General features: G+C 34.3%; 2 protein-coding genes across 6 annotated transcripts in view; one reads left to right on the top strand and one right to left on the bottom strand.

The window, feature by feature from the left end:
• The window catches only part of RB1 (RB transcriptional corepressor 1), a 158,731-nt gene that overhangs the window by 76,219 nt on the left and 59,635 nt on the right, over positions 1–22,877 (top strand). The gene's annotated exons all lie outside the window — the stretch shown is intronic.
• The window catches only part of LPAR6 (lysophosphatidic acid receptor 6), a 70,191-nt gene continuing 63,000 nt past the window's right edge, over positions 15,687–22,877 (bottom strand). Inside the window, exons 1-2 of one of the 2 annotated variants that reach the window (XM_007495424.3) lie at positions 17,406–17,723; positions 15,687–17,300 (exon numbers count right to left, since the gene is read on the bottom strand). In XM_007495424.3, the coding sequence (XP_007495486.1) occupies positions 15,891–16,931 (1,041 nt within the window). In that variant the 5' untranslated portion in view covers positions 16,932–17,300; positions 17,406–17,723 and the 3' untranslated portion in view covers positions 15,687–15,890. Of the gene's footprint in view, positions 17,301–17,405; positions 17,724–22,877 lie in introns of those variants that run through there. The other variant, XM_056794861.1, reaches the window with a different exon arrangement.

Genomic DNA, 22,877 nt, shown 5'->3' with positions numbered 1-22,877 from the left:
GTTCGGGCATCTTGTGTGAGCCCTCTTGGAGTTCAGGCTGATTCTTTCCTATTTACTCTCCAAAACCTTACCTTCCTAAAGCTTCTAATCTTCCCCCTGGCACAAGTCAGGCGGGAGAAATTCTACACCCTTTCCTTCTCCCTTCTTAATTTCTTTCCACTATATTAATTAAATCACCATAAATTTCCAGCTGACTTGGGTATTGGGGGGGGGTGATATCCATGGTGACCAATAATTAATATAGTTTAGGTCACAACGCTAAAATTATCCTTTATAAAGATAACGTTAAGTTTTGAGCCAAGGTAACTGAAAGGTTGGTAATATTCTTAACAGAGAAAGGGAATTTCAGAAGAATGACAGATTTTCAAGGGAAAGATAATGAGTTCTGTTTTAAACATGTTGAGTTTGAGATACTTGTAAAACATACAAATGGAAATAGACAATTGGTAGGGTAAGAGATATACTGCAGAGATTAGGACTAGGGAACAGTTAGGTGGCTCAGTGGATTAAGAGTAAGACCCAGAGACCAGAAGTCCTGGGTTCAAATGTGATCTCAGGTATTTCCTTAACCCTCATTGCCTAGCCTTTACCAGGCTTTTGCCTTGAAACCAATACACAGTACTGATTCTAAGATAAAAGATAAAGCTTGAGAGAGAGAGAGAGAGAGAGAGAGAGACAAGGGCTAGATTTCTGAACATGAGTTATCTTCATAAAATTGATAAAAACCTTACTGAAGAAAATAACTCCTTAAAAATTAAAACTGACCAAATGGAAACTAATGACACTATGAGATATCAAAATATAATAAACCAACTCCAAAGACTGAAAAAATAAAAGTATATGTTAGCTATCTTATAGGGAAAAAAATCGACCTTGAACAAAGCTATCTAACACACACTTAGATGGGTCAGGAGATAAACAATGATCCATCAAGAGTGGAATTAAACAGATAAAAGAAATAATAAGAGAAAGCAGTGTAATGAAAACCTAAAGAGGAGAGAATATCTATGAGAAGAGAGTTGTTAACAGTATCAAATACTATAGAGGCCTTGGGAAAGGATATATCAAAAAAGTATATATAGTCCATACCCTGAAGGAGCTTGCATCTTAATGAATGAGACAAGGTAAAATTAATAAGCATATGCAAGGTGTAAACAAAGTAGCTGGAAGGTAGTCTCTGAGGGAAGGCTATAGTAGTGGAGAGGTGTTTTGGTATCTTCCAAGTATTTCCAAGGAAAAACTGAAGATAAAAAATAGTTGGAAAGTAGTTAGTTAATAAAAGTTAAGGCTACTGTAATAAACTCTTCTCTCCATCAAAGAAAACAAAGGCTATCACCTTTGGACTCTACTGTCATAGACCCCAAAGTACTATATGAGGAAGTAGAAATAGCAGCATACTATTTTATAGATTAAAAAAGGATGCTAGACTAGAGAAATATGCTTATTCTTTAATGGTCTTATAAGAAGGTCTTATATATCCATTTGCCAACAGTTAGCTGAGCTCTGTATTTTCCATCTTGTTTATATTTCTATTGGATTTATCCATTTCTGATACAGAGGCATATAGATACTTGTTATGCACTCTATAGATACTAGTCCAGTATCTGAAATTATGTCTTATATTTGCCTTTCCCTTGTGTACCTAGCTAGCATGTAATTTAATTACTTGCCTGAATCTTGCATGCTTTGTCTTCAATTTTATAGTACATTTATATGAAAAAAATAGGCTACAAGTAGTTCATAATTTTAAATTAAGAGATTCATGGAACAATTTTCCAATTATAGTAGACAACTTAAAATTCTTTAGGTTTCTTGCTGCCTAACTTGTAAACAAAAATCAGAACTTCTTCAATTTTCTTTTGAAATATCACACTTGACAGGAAATGAACACAAAGAGGAGAAAAGCCTCTGGCTCCGAAAAGGATGTCTGGTGTGTGTTTGTGTCCTGGTGTTTCATTAACCTCACATACTTCACATGAAAGCGTTAGTTTTTAACTTTAAAAAGATGTCCAAAACAGTCAAGGTCTCAAGAGAGTAAAATGACTTGAAAGACAGTGATACAGGCACACTTGCTAGTCTTTACATGCTTAAGCACTCTATGTAGTAAAATCCTCACATTTTGTTTAAACAACTAACACTCTCATAAATGAAATAGTGTATTTAATTTTCAAAAGCACATAAAGAATTACATAAAATAATAGTAAGTTGAAAGAAATTGTCTATATGTTGAGAGTCAAGAGTTCTAAGTTCTGGTGTCAGTTTTGAAATTAATGACCAGTATGACCTTTGCAAGATGATCTCTGACAAGATATATCTTCCTACAAACCTGAAGAAATGAATTTTATAATTTTTATAATGCTTTCCTAAGATATATTGCACTTTTATCTTTCTATATTCTGTGAAGTAATGAAACCTTATTTATTATACCTCACTTTTGTGGATACAGTATTGTCATTTTGGAACTTTTGCAATAAACATTTACTCATTTCCCACTAAATATAAACATCCTGTTTCTTCAAGGCCTTACTCAATCTCCACTAGGAACATATTCTTTATAATTTCAACCAATATTACTTCTCTCTTTCTGTAGCACTTATAGTCAAGTATATGGTACTGACAACATAGAAGTCATTCTACCTTGTATTGTCTACTATAGGCACTTAATAAATGCTTGCTTGTTCATTTTCTAATTGTTACATTTGTAAGTCTTGTCTTTTACTAATATCATAATGTACTTGAGGGCTTTGGCCTTGTCATTTTATAATATTTCTGCATACCCTAAAATATGAGGTACAAAATTGGTACTAAAAAAGATTTGGTAAACTGAATTAATATGTAACTCATGTAAATGTAGTTCTGTTTCAGGTGCCATGTATTATCTCAGTATTTGTACATATATATACATATACATATGTGCACATGTACATGAAATGCATTTTGACCATGTTAAATCATTTTTACTTAGGCCTTAAGTTTCTTAAAGAAGTGATTATGTCCTTAACGTTTTTTTCATATTATGTGCTAATAAAAGTCCAATAAATAATGGGGGGGTTTCTCCTTTTAGAAGGCCAATTCTATTTGACCTCTAAAGATAATAGAGTGAGATAGAAAATATGTATTTTTAATATGATGAAATGTAACCCAGTAACTATGATATATTAAAATTACCTGTTCTTTAAAATATGGTAAAAGATAAACCATTAAGCTCATTCTTTGTGATGTTCCTATTAAAATTATATTAGTTGAAGTCCCATAGTATTTAACAATGGTAATTAGTTATTTCAGTGTCAGTATTTAAGATTCAAATCTCTTTGCAAAAAAAAGGTAGATATGAAATTTCTTTAAAAGATTCATTAAATTTTAAAATCTTCCTCTTTTTACTCATGTCTTTCCTGCTATTTTTAATAACATCTGAAGATTCATATTTTCTTTAGCAAATATCTGACTTTAGTGTCATTGCTTATATTCTTAAACATTGTAAAATTAAAATAATATATATTGATGTCATATCTCTTTAAAAATAATTTAATGAAAATGTGTAGTAATCCTAAAAATTAGAACTGTGGCATCCCAGAACTTAGGGCTAAAATAGACTAATTGATCAGTTTCTCCTCTGTTAATTCACTTTATTGAATCTCATTTTGCTTTCTCTTTGATTAGGGTGAGCTTTTCTCACATCTTTTTGTTAATTTTAATGCTTGTTTGACATACTCTTTTTTTCATGACTGTTGACAAGTATTCCTTTTTCCATTTGCTCATTTGAGGTTGTTTCTGGGACAGATGATCAAATTTAAGCTAAAGTACTCTGTACTTTAAACTTGTACTATTGGGTATGAACAGCTTCATCCCTGAATGTAACATTCTATTACTACTGGGAGAAGAGAAATAGGAGATTGTTTTGAGGAAGGAAAAAGCAAGGGTTCAGGGTGCTTAAAATAATCTGCCACTTAATTTCCTGAGTGGTAACAACACCACAGATTGTTGGTAGGAACTAACAGCCTGCATAAACTCATAAAATTTAGATCTGGAAAGCATGTTAGAAATCTAATCTAGCCCTTTTATCCTTTTAGGAAAAGAAGCTAAGGACTAGAGGAGTTAAATGACTTACCCAAAGTCACAAATAGATTCAGAATCTGAATTTATAGTTATATTCTTCACACATTTAGCTTGTGTGAATGAGAATTTAACAAAGTAAAAATGTCTCCAAAAATCACCATTGCTTATTTATTCTAACAGCACAAGATTAGACATTTGAGTTACCATGTGAACAGAAAAGAGCTAGAATTAGGGCAGCTAGGTAGTGCAGTGGAGAGTGCACTAGACCTGGAGTCAAGAAGATTGGAGTTCAAATCTGACCTCAAATACTAGCAGAGTGACCTTGAGCAAGTCTGCTTAAACCTTTTTTGCTGCAGTTCCTCATCTGCAAAATGAACTAGAGAAGGAAATAGCATACTCCCCTTTCTGCCAAGAAAATCGTAAATGGGCTCATGAAGAGCTGGACATGGATGAAACAACTTAATAACACAGAGCAAAGAATAATATCTTCACTATTATTACTTACATTGCAATCAGAAGTAAAATCTCAATAATCTGAATAGAAAGGCATCTAGTTTATCTAAAGATCCTCAAATATATTTCAACAAATGGTTATCCACTGCTAGAAGACCTCCAGTAATGTGGAAGCTACTCCTTTGAATGCATCTCATTACGCTTTTGGACAGCTCTATAATTAGTGACAGTTTTTCCTTATCTAGTGTTTAAATCTACTTGCCTGCAAATTTCATTAAATGTTTCCAGTTCTCTCTTTGGGATCAGTTCAAACAAATATCCACTTTCTCCATGACAGCCTTTCATATATTTCATACATTGTGTGAGTGTGTGTTTATATATCCCAGATATTGGTCTGTGCCATTAAAGTCCTATATATCTGGCTTTGTCCAACTACCTCTGTGAGTCAAAGCCTAATTATTTAAGGACTTCTTGACCTTTTGAGTTGATATACAGAGTCTAGGAGTCAAAGTCTGCCATGTCTTTGAACATCTGGAAGCCATAAAAGTCTAGGGAGAGAAAAGGAGAAATTATAAGAAAGGGTGATTTAAGAATAAGAGAAGTCTACAGTAGTGTGTCCATAGATTTCTAGTATGGAATGAATTTATATAACATGAACTTAAGTACAAACTTTTGTGCTTCTTCAATTCATTAGTGCTTTTTTCTGCCTTGCTTTATATTCTGCATGTACTCCTAGGAGAAAGTAAGTACCTTGAGGGCACGGATCTGTCTTTGTGTTTGTATCCTAGTGCCAAACAGGGATGTTCGAGCTGAATTGAATTGTCCTTATTTTGCAGATAGAAACTGAAGCATGGAGGAGTTAAGTAATTTACCCAGAAATATTGAGTGGCAGAGGATAGATAAATAAACCTTTAGTAAAAGTTTTTGTTTCCTGAAATGCTATTAATTAGAATGCACTATCACTACCTATGTGCACCTAAGTCATAATTTTTCATATAGATGACAGGGCAGTTCTTTGAACTCCTGAAATGACTTCTGAGTCATCACAATTAAATGTTCAGTATAATTTTCATGTTAGTTGAACACTTAATTATATTATTTCTTATTTTCAATTTTGCAAATCTTATCTCTCAAGCAAATTTTCAGCTTCTCAAAGTTAAGCCCTTGTCTTGTGTTTTTTCTGTATCTCCTGCCACATTTATTGTGGCACTAGAATCATAGGGATAGGTTAGAGAAGACTAGACTTGTGAGTTCCATTCTGGGAATTTCAGAAATTCCCAGCAAAGGAAACTCCTACCAATGCTGATGTAGTTGTAGAGAGTTGCCTTAGGCAACATTAGTCTCCAAAACTAGGGCTGCCTAACTCTCTAGAGTTAGGCAGGCAGGCAACGATCATTTATTAAGCACTTACTACTTGCAGGTACTGTGTTAATAAGTGCTGGAGATTCAAAGAAAAGCAGAAGTAGTCCCTGCCTTTAAGGAGCTCATGATCAAAGGGAACAGAAAACATCTAAATAACTAAGTTACGAACAAGATGTATACAAAAAGTGTATAGAAAGAAATCTGAGAGGGGAATGCACTATGGGTACAGCTAGGGGCCTTGGAAAGGGCTTCTGTACAACATGGAATTTGAATTGTAATTTGAAGAGAGCTAGAAAACTAAGATGGAGGTGAGAAGACAGAGCCTTTGGGGCATGGGAGGCAGGGACTGCAATGGCATGGAAATGGAAGGTAGAATATTGTGTGCAAAGAACACCAAGTGGGCCCAGTGTGACACACACACACAGTATGTGGAGAGGAGATACAAACAAGAAGATTGGAAAGATAAGGAAGAGACAGGTTATGAAAAGCTTTAAATACTAAACAGATTTTCTCTTTGATTCTGAAGGTAATGGAGAGCCATTGGAATTCATTGAGCAGGAGAATGACATGAACAGACCTATGCTTTAGAAAAATCATTTTGACAGATTAGTGGAAAATTAATTAAAGTTGTAAGAGACCAATTAGAAGGCTATTGAAATATTGAGAGATGATGCAGGCTTGAATTAGAGTGACAGCTATGTGAGTGGAGAAAAGGGAGTGTGTATGAGAAATGTTGTAAAGGCAAAAATGGCATGATCTGTCAACAGACCTGTTATGTAGGGTGAGGGACAGTGACTAGTTTTGGCAACTTGTGGTGGGGTGGATAGAATCCTGGGCCTGGAATCAGGAAGATATGAATTCAAATATAGCCTTAAACACTAGCTGTGTGAGCCTCAGTTTCCTCAGCTATAAAATGGAGCTAAATATAAATGCTTATTCCCCCCTAATTGAGGATGGCACCAAGGTTGGTATTTTGAGTGTTGCAGCCTATCCTAATAGGTGTGTGCATATTCAAAAGTGTGGGAAAGATAGGTCCAAATCCCATTCTCACTATGATAACCAATCAAGCAAGCGCAGGTGTTAGCAACAATCATTTGAATGACTAGAAGGATGGTGGTATTCTGGAAAATAATGGAAGTCTGAAAGAGGAAAAGGACAGCATGGGGGAGATGGGAGTAAAGGGTGCCATGGATAGGGGTGGGGTAGAATGAGTTCTGTTTTAGACATGTTGTGTTTGAGGTACCCATGGAACTTCCACTTTGAAATGGCCAAAAAGCACTGGGTGATTTATAATGGTTAACTTGGCAGAGAAACTAGGGTTGTTTCGATAGATCTGGGAATCATCTGCATAGAAATGATGATAATAGAGTCCATGAGAGATGATGAAATCACCAGCTAGTATAGATCAACCAGGAGCAAATAGACTCAACTCTAGCCTCCACAAAACTAGCTGCCAACATGATTTTCATAAAGTACAGATATTATTATCTTACTTTGTAAACTCTTGTGACTCCTCTTTAGGACTGTTATTTCATCTTTATGTCATCATTTTAAATTTTTATTTTTATAAGTTTTATAATGTACATAATTGTTAGTATGGTAGTACAAGCATAAACTTATAAATATCGCTAAAATTTTTTTTTACTGTTCAGAATGTATGATCCAAACCACTTTGACACCACTAGCTTAAAGCACCAATAGGTTATGTGACTTTACCAGGACCACCTAGTTAATTATGTCAGAGACAGATTTTGAAAGCAGGGCTTCCTGGCTCTGAGGCAGCTGCTATATCCACTTTATATTTATTCTGTTTCTAGTAGAACACATAGAAGGTGCTTGATGATTGTGTTGCTTCATTGAACTGTGCACTGATTGTTGTGAAAATTGGTGGATATATTTTATCTCAAGCAAAATACTTGGGTAACCAGAATACTCTATTGCTTGACCATGCCAGATAATTGTTCTTGCTTTAAAACACACACCTCTCCTTTTCCGTGTCAAGTCCAACTTAAACTATTTCTAATGTTTGAACCTCAAGCTATTTTTAATGCCTCTTCCTTCAGTAGGCATCTTCCCCTGTTTTAAAAAAAAATTAAAGAAAGAAAAGGAAAGGATGTACCCCCAAAGGAGATCTGGGCTTTTAGTATGGAGAGTATCACACCCCAAAGCCGCAACCCTCTGTAATCTTTCAGAATATTTTGTGACATAACTTTTTTATATTGTCAGAATATACTGTACTGGACAGAGCTAATGAGCCATCTACTCATTCATGTTACACATATCCCCACTCACCTTATACATATACTGCTCTTAACACACACAGAAACTCCACCTTCTCTTGTGTACCTGCCCTTTTAGACATAAGTTGGCAGACGAGGAGTTAAGATATTCAGTATATCAAATGATGGCTTTGAGAATGGTACAAAAAAAAAAACTTGAACCACAAACCATTTTCATACTTATGACATTTAAATATCTTTCCTAGAATATGCATATTTTATAAAAGTCTTACGTGCATTGCCCTAATCACTCTCTTTCTTTCCATGTTTTTCTGTTTCCCTCACTACTTTGTAAATTCCTTGAGAACAGAAATTTTAGACCTTGTTTTACATGTTAGCATTTCTCCCCTATTACTTAATTTATTCAATTTTTACTTTAACTTTCTACGCCCAATTCATTTTGGTAGAACTTTTAGTCTTTGATTCTTTGTTAATATCTTAATGGGGAAATATGGAAGAAAAAGGATGTCCTTTCTTATTTGTTGCCATTCATAAAACATTGGTGCTCACTTTTCATTTGGAGGATTTTATATTGCAGTTCTCAACAAGTCATAACACAACCTGGAAGAAAGGAGGGTTAATTTGTCATTCAAGTTCAGACAAGAAAGAAGATGTCATTTGCAAATTAAAGCTAAGAAGAAGCCAATTGTACCCCAATTAGTGTGGTTTCTTAGTTGGTCTAGTAGAACAAGAAAATATTAACAAATTTGACAAAGCATTTTAATGCTTTTGGGGGGCAGTTTACTTCATAACTACTTAAGTCAATTTATCCTTAAATAAAGTACATCGCTATCTGCCCTTTCAAAACATTTTTTAGAGAAATGAATAAAGCCAAATCTCTTACAAGAACTACAAGTATGTGCAAGTCGAATATGTAGCTTTATTCATATAATAATTTGTTTTTGCCATTTTTCACATTTCTCATACCTGGCCAACTACCAAAGGGTAATTTTAGTGCCTTCCTGTCAGTGCTGATTTTAGTTCAAGATAAGGAATTGTAAAATAGGAAACAGCTGTATTTGTGTTTTTCTTAGACCTTCTAAAATGGGTCAGGCTCTGTTAATCCTGCTACCTTTCTATGATGTCTAGATGGATTATTCAAAAGCCCTGATACGGGCTATCTTCCCAAGATCTAAACTGTGTTAAGAAATCCTTCTAACTCTAACCTAAATGTGCCTTGCTACCTTATTTTAAGTTCATTTCCTCCAAGGAGAATCCAATTATTATAATCTTTCCCAATAACTGTCAAGGTAAGTTATTTGAAGTCTTTCTTTAGACAAAGGTTTAATTTTCTACCATTTTGGTAATTTTAGTTCTCTGAACCTATTTCCTCAGTTGCCTATATCCTGTTTTTCTTTTCATGGATGTCATTAAGGAAAAGATACTCTGATTTTCTTGGTTTATTTAGATAAAAAGTTAGAAAAGCAAAGAAATGAGACTTATCCATTATTGTTTGGTTAATCAGTGGTTGATTGAAATGAATAGAAACAAATGTATGCCTATATCTCTGGTCTATCCATTAGATTTACTTGGGATGAGATAACTTTTGAATTATCCTACTATACTTTGTGAACTATCTTACTATACTTCCTATAATTTGTGAATTTTCTTCATAATAGAAATATTTAACTTATTTGAAGACCACAGAGTTAAAATTAAGGTCTCATCTGATGGAACCATATAATCAACAAGGATCTGTCCCAAAATAAAATTTTATAAGGTTCAGACTGAAATAATTGGAGGTAATCATAGGTAAATGAGTGGCAAGAAGTGTGACAAAGATATAAAAGTAGCATCAGAACATTTAGTAATTATTTATGAGGGATCAATTTTGTTTTTTTCCTGAAGGTAAAAAGTTGTGCTTTATTATTTATGTAAGCACACCACACACATTTTTCCATTTCAGGTTAACACTCAAGTAATAAACTTTTATTCTATAGGAATCTTTATAAGACCATATAATAAAAATAAAAAAATTTTTAAGCAATTTGCTAAACTGGTTATTAGCTATTGGATTTCACATGAGCCACTGTGATAATATTTTTGTGCAATTCTATTAGTGGAATTTCAGCTGTTAATATATGAAAATGCTTTTTTTTTTTTGTTTGCAAGTATTCTATGTAGGATTTATTGTAAAGGCCTTTTATGAATTGACTTTTGTCATTAGGAAAAATCTTTCCTTGATTCTAAATTTTAATTGTACCACTGGAGGGAGTACCTGCATCAATGACACATATATCTTCAAAACATTGATTGCTTCGATCTGTCAAAGAATTAAAAGTAATCATTTGGTAGTTTATTTTTCATCTATCAATGATATACTACTTTTTTGAAATGTTTGATTAGCATACTGAACCCAAGGAATTCTTTTCTAGCTTTCATGTACAAATAATTATAACTAGCACATAACAATTGACCCCTTTTCTCTGAACATACCTCTACCACTCTCCACCCCTAGTATATAATTAGAGAGAAGTTTTGGATCAATCTATCAAACCCCTTGATTCTAATTAAAACTTATATCATCTCTAATTCTTTCAAAGTTATCTATCTTTACTATATTGTTAATATTTAATAAGTTCTATTTCTGTCCACTTCACTCTTCATCAGTTCATATAAATCTTTCTAGGCTTTTCTCTGAAACTATCTTCTTCATTTCTTATAGCACAATAGTATTCTATCATACTTATATACTATAATTTGTTTCTCTCTTCTCCAGTTTATGGGCATCCTCTCAGATACCTATTTTTTTTTACCAGTTCTAAGAGTTAGAAGTAGTTATACATCCTTAGTTAGAATTTGTTCATTTTAGGGATTATTCATCCCTTAATTTAATCCCCTTTTAATTCTCCTTTTTCTCTTTGTTGTTTGGGGAAGGTTTCATATACCTCTTGTGCCAAGCTGTTAATTTAATTCCCTTTCCCATTCTTCTGTAGTTCTCATTTCCTGTTAGCTCTCTATTCTTTTATAAAGCTATTACATGTCTTTCAGGAATTCTAGTTGAATCTGTAGCCAAGTTTCATTTTTCTTTGAGGCTGTCTAAAGAGCAGTTTGTGGTGACTAAAAGCATCTTTATTTTCTTAAGCCCACTGGACATGGAAATTGACTCTCTACAATTTTTATGTAGATTTCCCCATAAGGATAATGTCTGGCACATTTTCTAGATTTGGAGGAACTGTCATTCTAGCATCTTCCACCATTTTGATTTCATCTTCCCATAAAAGCCCCACTGATACTGCTCTTTGAACCTGCTTTTCTATATATATATATATATACTTCTTAGGCCTGCTGTACTACAAAACATCTCCCCAAGCCTAGGATAGCTCTCTCTAAATCTGTGACAGAACTGGGTATAACAGGAGATAAAGTTGCCAGTTATTACACGTTTATGATGCTCATTTGGTCTGGAAGAATAATTTACATTAGTGTACTGACTCAAACTAACATCTTCCCCTTTCAAGTCCAGATAATTCATAATCCAGTAGGCAAGTGTACCAAGATTCCAAAGTAAAGTATCAACTTTCTCTAACCCTGCTGTAGTCCTTTCCCCATATATTTTCATTTGGATATAGGGAAGAAGCCAGGAGAAAGTTAAATTATGGAGGGTCAAGTCTGCATCTCTGCCAATTCCACGGATCCTTTCCTCCCTCCAATTTTGTGGCAAACATCTATGAGTAATTGATTATGGAGGTAAAAAATATAGCTCACTCTCCTCTCCCACTGACCTTTGACACAGTGGAGATTGGGTGGGAAGGGGAAGATCCAGAAAAATTAGGCATTTTCATTTTTTACAGCATTGTAGCTATTTTTCTGCCTCTCCCTGAGCCGTTTTGGAACAATGCCTCCAAAGCCCAGGGACCCAGTACCAAAAGAAAAGAGATCTAAAGTGCATAGATGAGTCTGCCCTTGTTACGTCTCTTCCAGGGGATCCCAGTGGTCTTAAGTTTCTATCCATAAGTACTCTCTCCTTTCTCTATACCCTAGTTGCCTTCTTTGACTTTAATTTTTTTTTACTTTGACTTTTATATAATCTGTTAAGGACTGTAAAATTTAAAAATTATATCTCTAGTAATAAAAATAAATATTATATTTTATGAGGTTTGTTAAATATTAATTAGAAATCAAGGAATAAAGAAGATACAAAGTAATAATTCATGTGCCCATGGCTGATTAGCCAATTCAGAACCCCTGGCTTAGTTTACTTACTACATCATTGTAAAATGGAAGAGGCCAGGTAGGCGTTACTGCCAGATTAAATACTAATTGTGATCTTGCCCAGGTGGAGTCTCGGGTGAGATTATAGGGAATTCTGGGAAGTACCAAGGACTTCTGGAGATTGAAGTCTAGGGTTCAAATCTCCATTTTATAGTACCTAATATTTACCAGGGACTGTCCTAATTTTTTTTTTCTAAATTAAAAAAAAAAAACCTTTTCAAAAATTATTTATATTGCTGACAGCTGTTAAAATTTTGAAAAATAAAATGGGATCCAGGCCCATATTGATCTCCCTTATGGCAGTGTGTAGAATGGGCTCAAGTAAGGAATAAGTGGAGGCAAGACAGAATTAGGGGGGAGTACAGTGATGAGTAGGGCCTAAACAAGTATGGCAATGGTAATAGAAAACTGATCATCAATAAGCATTTATTTTGTGATTTGGTAAAATTGTATTGTCCAAAATTAGAATTTTTCATGAAAAATCTGTCCCTGATTACCATGTGAAATTGAGAATTGGTTATATCTAGATTCTTTAAAATTAGAAAAGCATGTTTTGAAGTTTTAGATCTATGACTTTCATTCTTCAATGAGATGAAGGATCTGATATTTCTCATATTAATATTCTTCTACATTACCTTCAGTTTTGATTATGTCTGGAGAGTGATTAGAAACTTTGTAATTTGTGTTCTAGTATTTTTCTTATGCTTATCTTTATACATTGTCATCAATTTAGTAACATTTATGTTATTAAATATCTGTGACCATATTTTCTTTTTTGAAGGGGAAGAGGGACCAGACTGTGATATGATGGTGGAAGAATCTTGGTCAAAGCAGGCTCCACATTTTGGGGTATTTGAGTGCTTGTGACTCACTAAGGATCTCCCAACCAGTTTGCGCAGAAGTGAGATTTGAATCTCTATGTATTACTGATGAAAAGAGGCCATGCCTCTATCAATTACAATAACAGAATACATTTTCTCAAAGAAATATTAGAAATGGTTTCTCAAAAGCCTAATTTATCTCATAATGAATCTGAAGCATATTTATATTGCTATAATACTTTATAGATTAGTAAATTTTCCTCCCATTTGCCCCTGTGTAGCCTATTCGATTGTAAGATCCCAGTTACTTTTTGTAATATTATTGCTTTTGGGAAATATATTCAAAATTCCAATCCAAGCTAGTTATGACATAGCCTTGATCCAAGTAGGAAGACCTAGTTTCAAGATCCATCTCTGACATCTAAAAGATATACAGGTGAAGGGTATTAAAAAATACTCAGGGCATATAACTTATAATAGCATTATTTTCTTTCATAGTATAAAATTACCAATAGTAAAACTGATTTATTGTTTTATTATGTCTTGATGTCTGGCTAATGTATTATGAAAATGAAATTTACCCAGGGTTTAAAGACTCCAGACTTGAAACCTATCTCATTATCTATAACTCAGTAAATAATTATATAAGATTTTTGACCCAGTTATCTTCTTAGAGCAAAGTTAAATAAAACTTTCTGAATTAAGCTCCAGATACAAGCAATTTATGCCAATTGTTTCATTTTCATCTTTCTAGGGGAAAAGGAGGTCAGTTACCCCAATAATTTTTAAAAATACAGAAAGCACTTCTAAGTCTTCAAGACAAAATATTTTGGTGAATTAAAAGGAGAAAGTATCTTTAAAACAGATCGACTGGTATAGTTTCATAGGTGTTTGTTGTTTTTTAAGACAAAAAACTTGTTTCAAAGGTGTATTTGTTTTCTAATTTTTGTTTCCTGAAACATAGCATTTAGCAATCTTAAACACAGTAATCTGGTTAGTTCCAGAGTTGACCTTATTGGCCAACAAGTTCAACCCAAACTTGAAAAAGAATCTTGACTACTCTCTAGATGACAAATAATATCTAGGCGTCACTTGAAGGCCTCATATGATGGTAGAATTAAATATTTGCCAGTGTAGTTCATTTCATTATTGGATAGAAAACAAGTTATAAGTGCAGTGACACTTCACAGTTAAAGGACCACATTTATCTTCAAAAAGCAAACCCCCCAAAATGACCGTAACATTGCATTTAGAGTTGAAAAAAAAATGTTTAAATATAAATTAGATGTTCTAATCAAATTCCCTTATTTTATAGATGAGGAAACTGAGCCCTAGAAAAATTTTACATAATGAATGAATTGTTCTAGAACAGAGATTAGAATTTAGATCTTAAAAGCTCTTTCCATAGATAGCATCGGCTTGTAAGGTACTTTGGGAAAATGCCTTCATTTGATTTGTTTTGTTCAGAAATCAGGATTTGTACACTAAGGAAAATGATTAACATGTTAGCCAATATAGCACAGCCATATGAACATAGAAGCACTTAGTGATGTTTCCATCCTTCTCACTAGACTGCTTGTCTAGCAGATGTTTGTTTTAGTTATCAAAAATGCTTGGAGAAGCCAGGCTAATAAGTAGCAAGATTTAGAAGTATTTGCAATGTGGTGAATTTATCTCCATAATATAGTAACAATAAAATACTTTGAAAGCTGAGCTTAATAAAGTGTTACAGCATTATATTAAATGTGTATTCATGTAACCAGAAGCTCACTATGTTTTCTATTACCTAAAAAAAGTAAGCAATTTGCTTGAAGTTTTGTTTCAAAAGTCACAGAACAAAACTGAAAGTAACAAAGATTTTAGAAGAATTTTGCTACAGTGACAAGTATCCTTTGTTAGAGGAGCATAAACAGTCTCCCATATGATTGTTTTTCTTATATAAAATATAAATTGTGATGCTAACAAAAGCATCTTTTAAATATTTTGATTTGTGAAGAAATATTTTGTGGATGCTTCCCTGCACCTCCATTTTGGATGCTATTTACTCTTGAATATATTTTCCCCCTTAAGAAACTTTATACCTTATAGTTATTATCAAATTTAAAAATGTTTAATTTGGCCAAAAGAACATTTTAAAACCACATAGCACTTTTTTGTATGTGAAATGAAGATACGGTCATACTATTTTTGACTTCAGTTTTTAGTTCTACAGTTCCTTAATAAGGTTGAACCATAAACAGTTATCATATCTTCATGCAACTATAAATTTTCTGTAAATTTTTTGTTAAAAATATAAATATAAAATATAAATAAATAAGTTCTAATATTATGGTAAGATATTATGAGACATTGTTCTAAGATAATTAAGCCAAATGACTTGTTAAACCCCTTTGGACTTGTATGAATTAAGAATGATTGCTTTCTTGAGGATGTTTTAATTTTAAGAGCAGGTCCTGAAACCAAGATAGCTTAGAAAAAATAGATCATCAAATGCAGAAGCTACCAAGAGTAGAATATACTTTTAATACTTAATACATATTTTCTGTAGTTTTTTTAATGCTAACAACTTTAGATATTTAAAACATTACTTATGTTTTAAATATCTCTATCAACTGGAGAAAATAGTTTATACAAGAAAAATACTTTTCACAGTTGTAGAGGTTCCAGTCCAGATAAGTCCTCGTAGTCTAATATTTCATGTATTTTATATTGTAGATTCGTTATCCAATATTTTACTTTTCAAAGTCTGCAGATTGTGCTGAATAAAATTCTCTGTTCCTTGAATTTCAGAGAATTTGTAATCACTCTTCCTGGCAGACCAGGTCTTCATTTTTATTGAATTTTGAATAGTGTCCGATGTAAAATAGTAAATTATAGGGTCAAAGCAACAGTTTGAAACTGCAATACAGAGAGTAATTGGATACATAGTTCTGACTGCAGCCACCACTGAACAGTTAACAAATGTTTGTGTTCTCATAAGAGAATAGAGTATCAAATTTATGTTATATGGTACAAAGCAGAAACAGAATATGACCAAATGAACAAAAATCATCTTCAAGACCTTCGTTTTGTTTATTTTGCTTCTACCCAGAGTAACTGGCTTATTTAAAGTCTTTAAAACCATACTGGAACAGGTCACATTTAAGATGAGTGGAATAAAAAACCCCACCGTTTCGATGAAAATTACAATCCTTGAGAGATAGGTTTTCCACGTGGCTTCCGGGAAATTTTCAAAGCACCACGCTTCTTCAGTCGAATTGTTGCCCCGGGAGTGGGTAGATCGAAAAAAGACTGCTGGTGCGCTGCCACCTATCACAGTCAGCCACACTGAAAAACAAACGATTTTCGCGTTTTTCTTGGTTCGGATTGTCTTGGAACGAAATGGGTAGAGAATAGCCAAAAAACGATCAACACTGATACAAGTTAAGAACAGGATGCTTCCGTACATATTGGTATAGAATAGCATGACGGAAATTTTGCAAAGTACATCCCCAAAAGGCCAGTTGCGGGTTGCAAAGTAAAAAATCCGGAAGGGCAGAGTAAATACAAAAAGCAAATCCGACAGCGCCAAATTAATCATATACGTGGTTGTTTCGTTCCGCACTTTGAGCGTGCATAAGAAAATGTACATGGCCACACAGTTGGAGATTAGCCCCAGCACAAAAACCATGCTGAACATGCACCCATATAAAGTATACTTAAAGGAGTCATCCGAGTAACAGTGGGAGCTGTTAATGCTTACCATTCTAAAGGTGCTTTCTGTTTACTAGGTAGAATTCCCAGCCGCTGTGGGCTCCTTTTCCTATTCAGATGGTGATCACTTTATAACCTGCGATTTACTTGCAAATGCAAATGATCTTTGGTTGGCCTCATAAGTATTTCCTTTTTCTTGGAAATCTCCAAAAGAAACAAGAAATTGGGCAGTAAAGCTGCAGCGGGGTTCCTCAGTGTGGGGAAAGCATTCTTTTCTTCCAGGAGTTACCACAAAACTCAGGGATCCAGGACTGGCTAGTTGAAAGAACCCTTTTTTTTAGATAGCAAGCGAAGCCATTCTTCAGGAGCATGAATTTCGAGTAAACCGCCTCGGTTTGCCTCGATTGGAAATCTGGTGTTTCTAGAGGCAAAACAAAATTTCAAAGTTCATTTTAGCAAAAAGAAAGTTCAACTGAAAAAGTTACTTACAGCAGGTTTACAACTGAAGTGCTTTAAATATTCTTACTTGGTCTCTTTTGCTTCTTACTCCTTTTAAATCAGTTTTCCTTCTCTAACTCTCTGGCTGGTGGGTCGACCTCAGAAAGTAGAAAGCAAAGGGAGTCAAGAGACCAAATTCCCCAGCCTTGCTTGTTCAGCTGAATTGAGAAGTTTTCTCCAGGCGCCTGCAGCATTGTGTGTGTGTGTGTGTGTGTGTGCAGGCTTTGCTTTCTCAGAACAGCAAAGGAAGGCTTGCTAGGTTTGTAGTATGACATCACAGGAAGAAGAGGCTGGGTTTGGACAAAGACTGGTTTCAGCCACCAGTGTTTGCCTTTTCTTTAATCTGATAGCGTGTCTGCTAAGAATATACCTTGGAGGTTTGCAAATGGTCACTGGCTCCCCTGTGAAGGCAATTCTTTTACATTTTTACTTGCGGAAATGCCTTCTACCGTCCAGGCCTATATTGCCTTTGTGTCTGTTTCTATTGGGGATTTTTTCCCCCTTTTGAGTAATAGTTAAAATTTGGTGAAAAACCAATCTCTCACAATCTCAGCATAAATTTGAGAAGTTAAGTTTAAATCCTGTAGCAGTTTTCATTACATATTTTCATGTTTTCAAATTGAAATGGGCAGTGAACCACTTCATTTTTATTCAGATGTGTCTCTACCAATTCATAGAAAAGCTTAGATTGCTCAATGACTGCAAACATAAAAAAGGTCAAAATTTAAGTTTCGAGCATATCTGTTAGAGATTATCTGTAGTTAATGCCTTTACTTCTGTTTCTCAAGTGTAGATAAAATTCACTGACCAGAGATTGTTGAGATGGAGGCAGTTCCACATTATTGCAATAAGTTTAATGCTGGGAAAGAATTTTCTAATATAGCCTCTTATCACGTTTGAAATAAGGCTCATATTTAGTTTAAAGATGTTATATGAGCTTGTTCACGTACTTTCATCAAAAAAGAACTGAATGCTTGTTAGTAATGGAATTTGTGTTTGTTAACTTTTTAGTTCATAATTTCCCTTCTTTTCTCCATTTTTTGACTTGTTATATTTCCTTTCTTATGAACTGTTATTTGAGAATTTAAAAGGTTTTTTACAATTTTGAAAAAATGTGTGAATGTAGATATATTTGTAGTGGAAAAAAAACATAGAAAGTCTAAAGAGCTCAGATCCAGAAAATAGATGATTTAGGAGAATGCTTTATCTTGAAATGGAGTTTCCTTAGATATTAACATTTTCCATTTTTTCCCCTATTTTTTCTATTCATTTTCCATTTTTTTTTTACTATTAAGAATTGACATTTTTCCATTGCAATTTGGCAGAGTTTTAATTGGGAAAGAAGGGACTTGCATTTTTGGTGAATTTCAAAGGGAATCCTGAAAGATCAGGATCAGATTCTTTTTATGTAAATTAATCAATATTAAAACAAAGTTGATTTCTGGGACATTGTTTATTTTTGGAATACCAATAGACCCTCTTTTTTACCCAGAGACTAAAGTATTACTTAAAACAGTATCTTTAATTGTTTACTAAAATATCCTGCTTCTGTACCATGCTTTTACTTCCTACCTACAGAGTGCTAGTACTGGGATTACTGAAACGAAAAAACAACCTATCTAGGGAGTTTGCAATGGGGATAGGAAGGAGGGTTAACTGTGAACACAGAAAAATAAATACAAAAGTAATTGTGGGGGGAGGTGAGGAGGATCAGTACTTGTCTCCTTTAGGAGGTAGCACTTGAGCCTAGTCCTTTTAGAAATCTGGAAATAGGGGTAGGGAGGCAGCTCATTGGATTGAGAGTACATTCAAATGTGACTTCAGAAGACACTTATTAGCTGTGTCTCCCGGGGAAAGTCACTTAACCACAGTTGACTAGCTCTCACTGAATTAATTAAGTATTAATTCTAAGATGGAAGGTGAGGTTGTTTTTGGTGGTGGTGGTGGTGGTGGTGGTGGTGGTGGTTTAAAGAAAGAAAAGAAAGCTGGAGATCCAAATCCTGAGTAAGGAGAGAGCACATTCCAGGCATGGGGTTTGAATGACCTATACAAGTAATATGGAGATGTGAAATGAATTCTGTGAGGAGCTATAGATAGGCCAATTTGGCTGGAATGTAGAGTACATGAAGGGAAAGCAGTTGTGTGGGATAAACCTGGAGACATAGATTGAATACATATTGTGAAGGACTTGAAATTTCAGAGGAGTTTGTGTCTCTTGGTGGCACACTGGAAGGCTAATTGAAAATATCAGCTTCTAGCAATTTGAAGTTGCTTTACAAATTAGATTATACATGTAGTCAACAAAATAATGGTCTAAACCTCAATGCAAGGCATCACTAGGGATAAAAACAAAAAGAAAAAAAATTCTGCCTTCAAAGAGCTTATATCCTACTGGAGGGATACAACGTGAACACAGACAAAAGTATAAAATAATTTTAAAAGGTGGAGAACACTGTAAACTCTAGCTATCAGGAAGCTTTCCCATAAGCAGTAACATCTGAGGTTGGCCTTAAGGAAAGCTAAGGATTCTAAGAGACAGAAGCCAGAAGAAAATGTATTACATAAATGTGGACTGGTGCAAAGGCATGGAGAAAAGATGGAATGCTAATAAGTTCAGCAAGTAGGCCATTTTGGTTAGAAAATAAAGTTTTTTTAATAATATGAATTCAATTTGGAAAATAATGCTGGAGCCAGACTGTGATGCATTCAAATACAGCATTCAAAAAAGCCTTCAGAGGCAATAGGAGCCATCGCAGATTCAGGGGTCTACCATGTAGATGCCAAAATCATATACATGGCCTTTAAAAAACATATGAGATTTCTTGAACGATGTTTATATCAGCGATTCATTATGGATCTGTATTATCTCTTTGGGCAACCAAGTTACGTTGGTGACAAATATAAGACTAGAAGTCATCTCAAATCCTCATGAAATTCTGTCTAGCTATGGATCTCTCTCACCTTGTATTTGTGCAGTTGATTTTTGAACTTATGTGCAGGACCTGATAATGATACTGATTAAATATCGTAATATGCCAATTTAAAAAATTTTATGCTGCCCTGAAAATCTACCTTATTCAGTGGTGAGGGGATAATAACTTTTTTAAAAAATAATGAGTTGTTTTGAGTATTGGAAGAAAAGCATTAATCAATAAATATTTATTAAGTGCCTACTATGTACAAGACACTGTACTAAATGATAGGGAGAGAAAAAGAGGCAAAAGATAGTCCCTATCCTTGAGTTCACTGGCTAATGAGGAAGACAATATACAAATATATATACACAGTAAGCTATATTCAGATAAATGGAGGATAATTAATAAATAGAAGGCACTGGAATTGAGAATATTTAGGGAAAGGGTTTTAGTTGGGATATAAAGGAACCTCCACAAAGGTCATTAGTTTGGAGTCAGGGAGGGTGAGCATTTCCAGGCATGAGGGACACTAGAGCTAAGAGATGGAGCATCTTGTTTGTGGGACAGCCAAGTGGCCAGTGTCATGTAGTAAGAAAGAAGGTGTTAAAAGATTGGAAATTTAGGTGGGGGCTAGATTATGAAGAGCTTTGAATGCCAAATAGAGTATTTCAGATTTGTTCCTGGAGACAATAGAAAGCCACTGGAGTACTGAGTAGAGAATGACATCATCAGACCTTCCCTTTAGGAAAATTACTTTGGTGGCCGAATGGAGGATGTATTCAAGTGAGGAGGAACTTGAGGCAGGCTGACCTGCTAACAGGTTGCTACCTAATCCAGATGTGAGGTAATGAAGGTTTACGTTAATGGTGATTGTGTCAGAGGGCAGAAGGGGGCACATTTGAGAGATGTTATTAAGGTGAAATTGACAGGCCTTGGTTACAGATTGGCTATAAGAGGTAAGAGATAGTGAGGAGCCATGGATGAAATCTTAGGGTGGCAAGCTTAAATTATTGGGATAATGATATTTTTCTTTACATTAAAAGAGAAGGTAACAGGTGGGAAAGATAGAGTTCAGATTTAGACTTAATGAGTTGAAGATGTCTACGATACAACCTGTTTTAGATAGCCAAAAGGAAGTTGGAGATGTCAGATTTGAAATCTGGGAGCAGGATAGGTAGTTTTGAGAATTCATCATCATAGAGACAATAATTAAATCAACAAACTAATGAAGATCACCAAGTCAAGTTGTATAGAGGGAGAAGAGGGCCTAGGATAGAATTCCAAAAGATACCTATGTTTAGAGGACATGATCTGGAGGAGGATCCAGCAAGGAAGATAGAGAACTAGTAGCATAGGTAGGAGAAGAACCAGGAGAGTGGGATTGCAAAAATCTAGAGAGAAGAGCCTGTCTAGGAAAAGAGAGTGATCAACAGTGTAAAGGCTTCAGAGAATTCAAGGAGAATGAATATTTAAAAAAAAAAGGCCACTGGATTTGACAACTAAGAAATAATTTTTTTTAATATTTTATTTGATCATTTCCAAGCATTATTCATTAAAGACATAGATCATTTTCTTTTCCTCCCCCCCACCCCCCATAGCCGACGCGTAAATCCACTGGGCATTACATGTTTTAAGAAATAATTTATAAGGTTGGAAGCCAGATTGTAAGAGATAAAGTGGAGGCACATAGAATTGGTAGATTTATTATGTTTTGTTAGAATTATCACTTAGTAGAAGGTGATTGAAATGAACATTAAATTGGTGCTTGTCTATATGCCACTTTAAATTATTTTACACATTCTTAAACTTTTCTTAAACTGTCATTCAGCATTTATTAAGTGCCTACTATATCCCAGGCACTATACTCTACTTTGTGCTGAGGATATAAAGAAAAGCAAAAAAAGGAGCTCCCAGTCTAATGTAGGAGACCAGATGCAAACAACTATGTACAAACAAGATATATATAAAATAAAACTGGAAGGTAATCTCAGAGGGAAGGCATAAGATTAAGGACTAGGAAAGACTTTTGTAAAAGGTGAGACTTGATCTAGATTTAATTGTGTGGAAAGCGTTTTTTAGTTTTGTTCATATAATTCCTATGTTTGTCTTGGCAAATAGATCCCTAAATATTTTATATTGCCTAGGGTGATTTAAATGGAATTTCTCTTTCTAACTTTTGCTGATGAGTTGTGTTAGAAATATATAGAAATGCTAATGACTTATGTGGGTTTATTTTGTATCCTGCAACTTTGCTAAAGTTGTTGATTATTTCCACTAGCTTTTTAGTTGATTCTCTAGGAATCTTTAAGTAGACCATCATATCATCCGCAAAGAGTGATAGCTTGGTCTCCTCATTGTCTATTTTAATCCCTTATTTTTCTTCTCTAATTGCTACTGCTAGTGTTTCTAGTACAATGTTAAATAAAAAGGTGATAATGATCATCCTTGCTTCACTCCTGATCTTATTGGGAAGGCTTCTAACATCCCGACTGCAGATGATACTTGCTGATGGTTTTAGATATAGAATGTTTATTATTATTTAGGAAAGGCCCATCTATTCCTATACTCTCTGGTGTTTTCTATAG

This window comes from Monodelphis domestica, chromosome 4, assembly GCF_027887165.1.
Source record: "Monodelphis domestica isolate mMonDom1 chromosome 4, mMonDom1.pri, whole genome shotgun sequence".
Classification (NCBI taxonomy): Eukaryota; Metazoa; Chordata; class Mammalia; order Didelphimorphia; family Didelphidae; genus Monodelphis; species Monodelphis domestica.
This window is presented reverse-complemented; position numbering and strand designations above follow the sequence as displayed.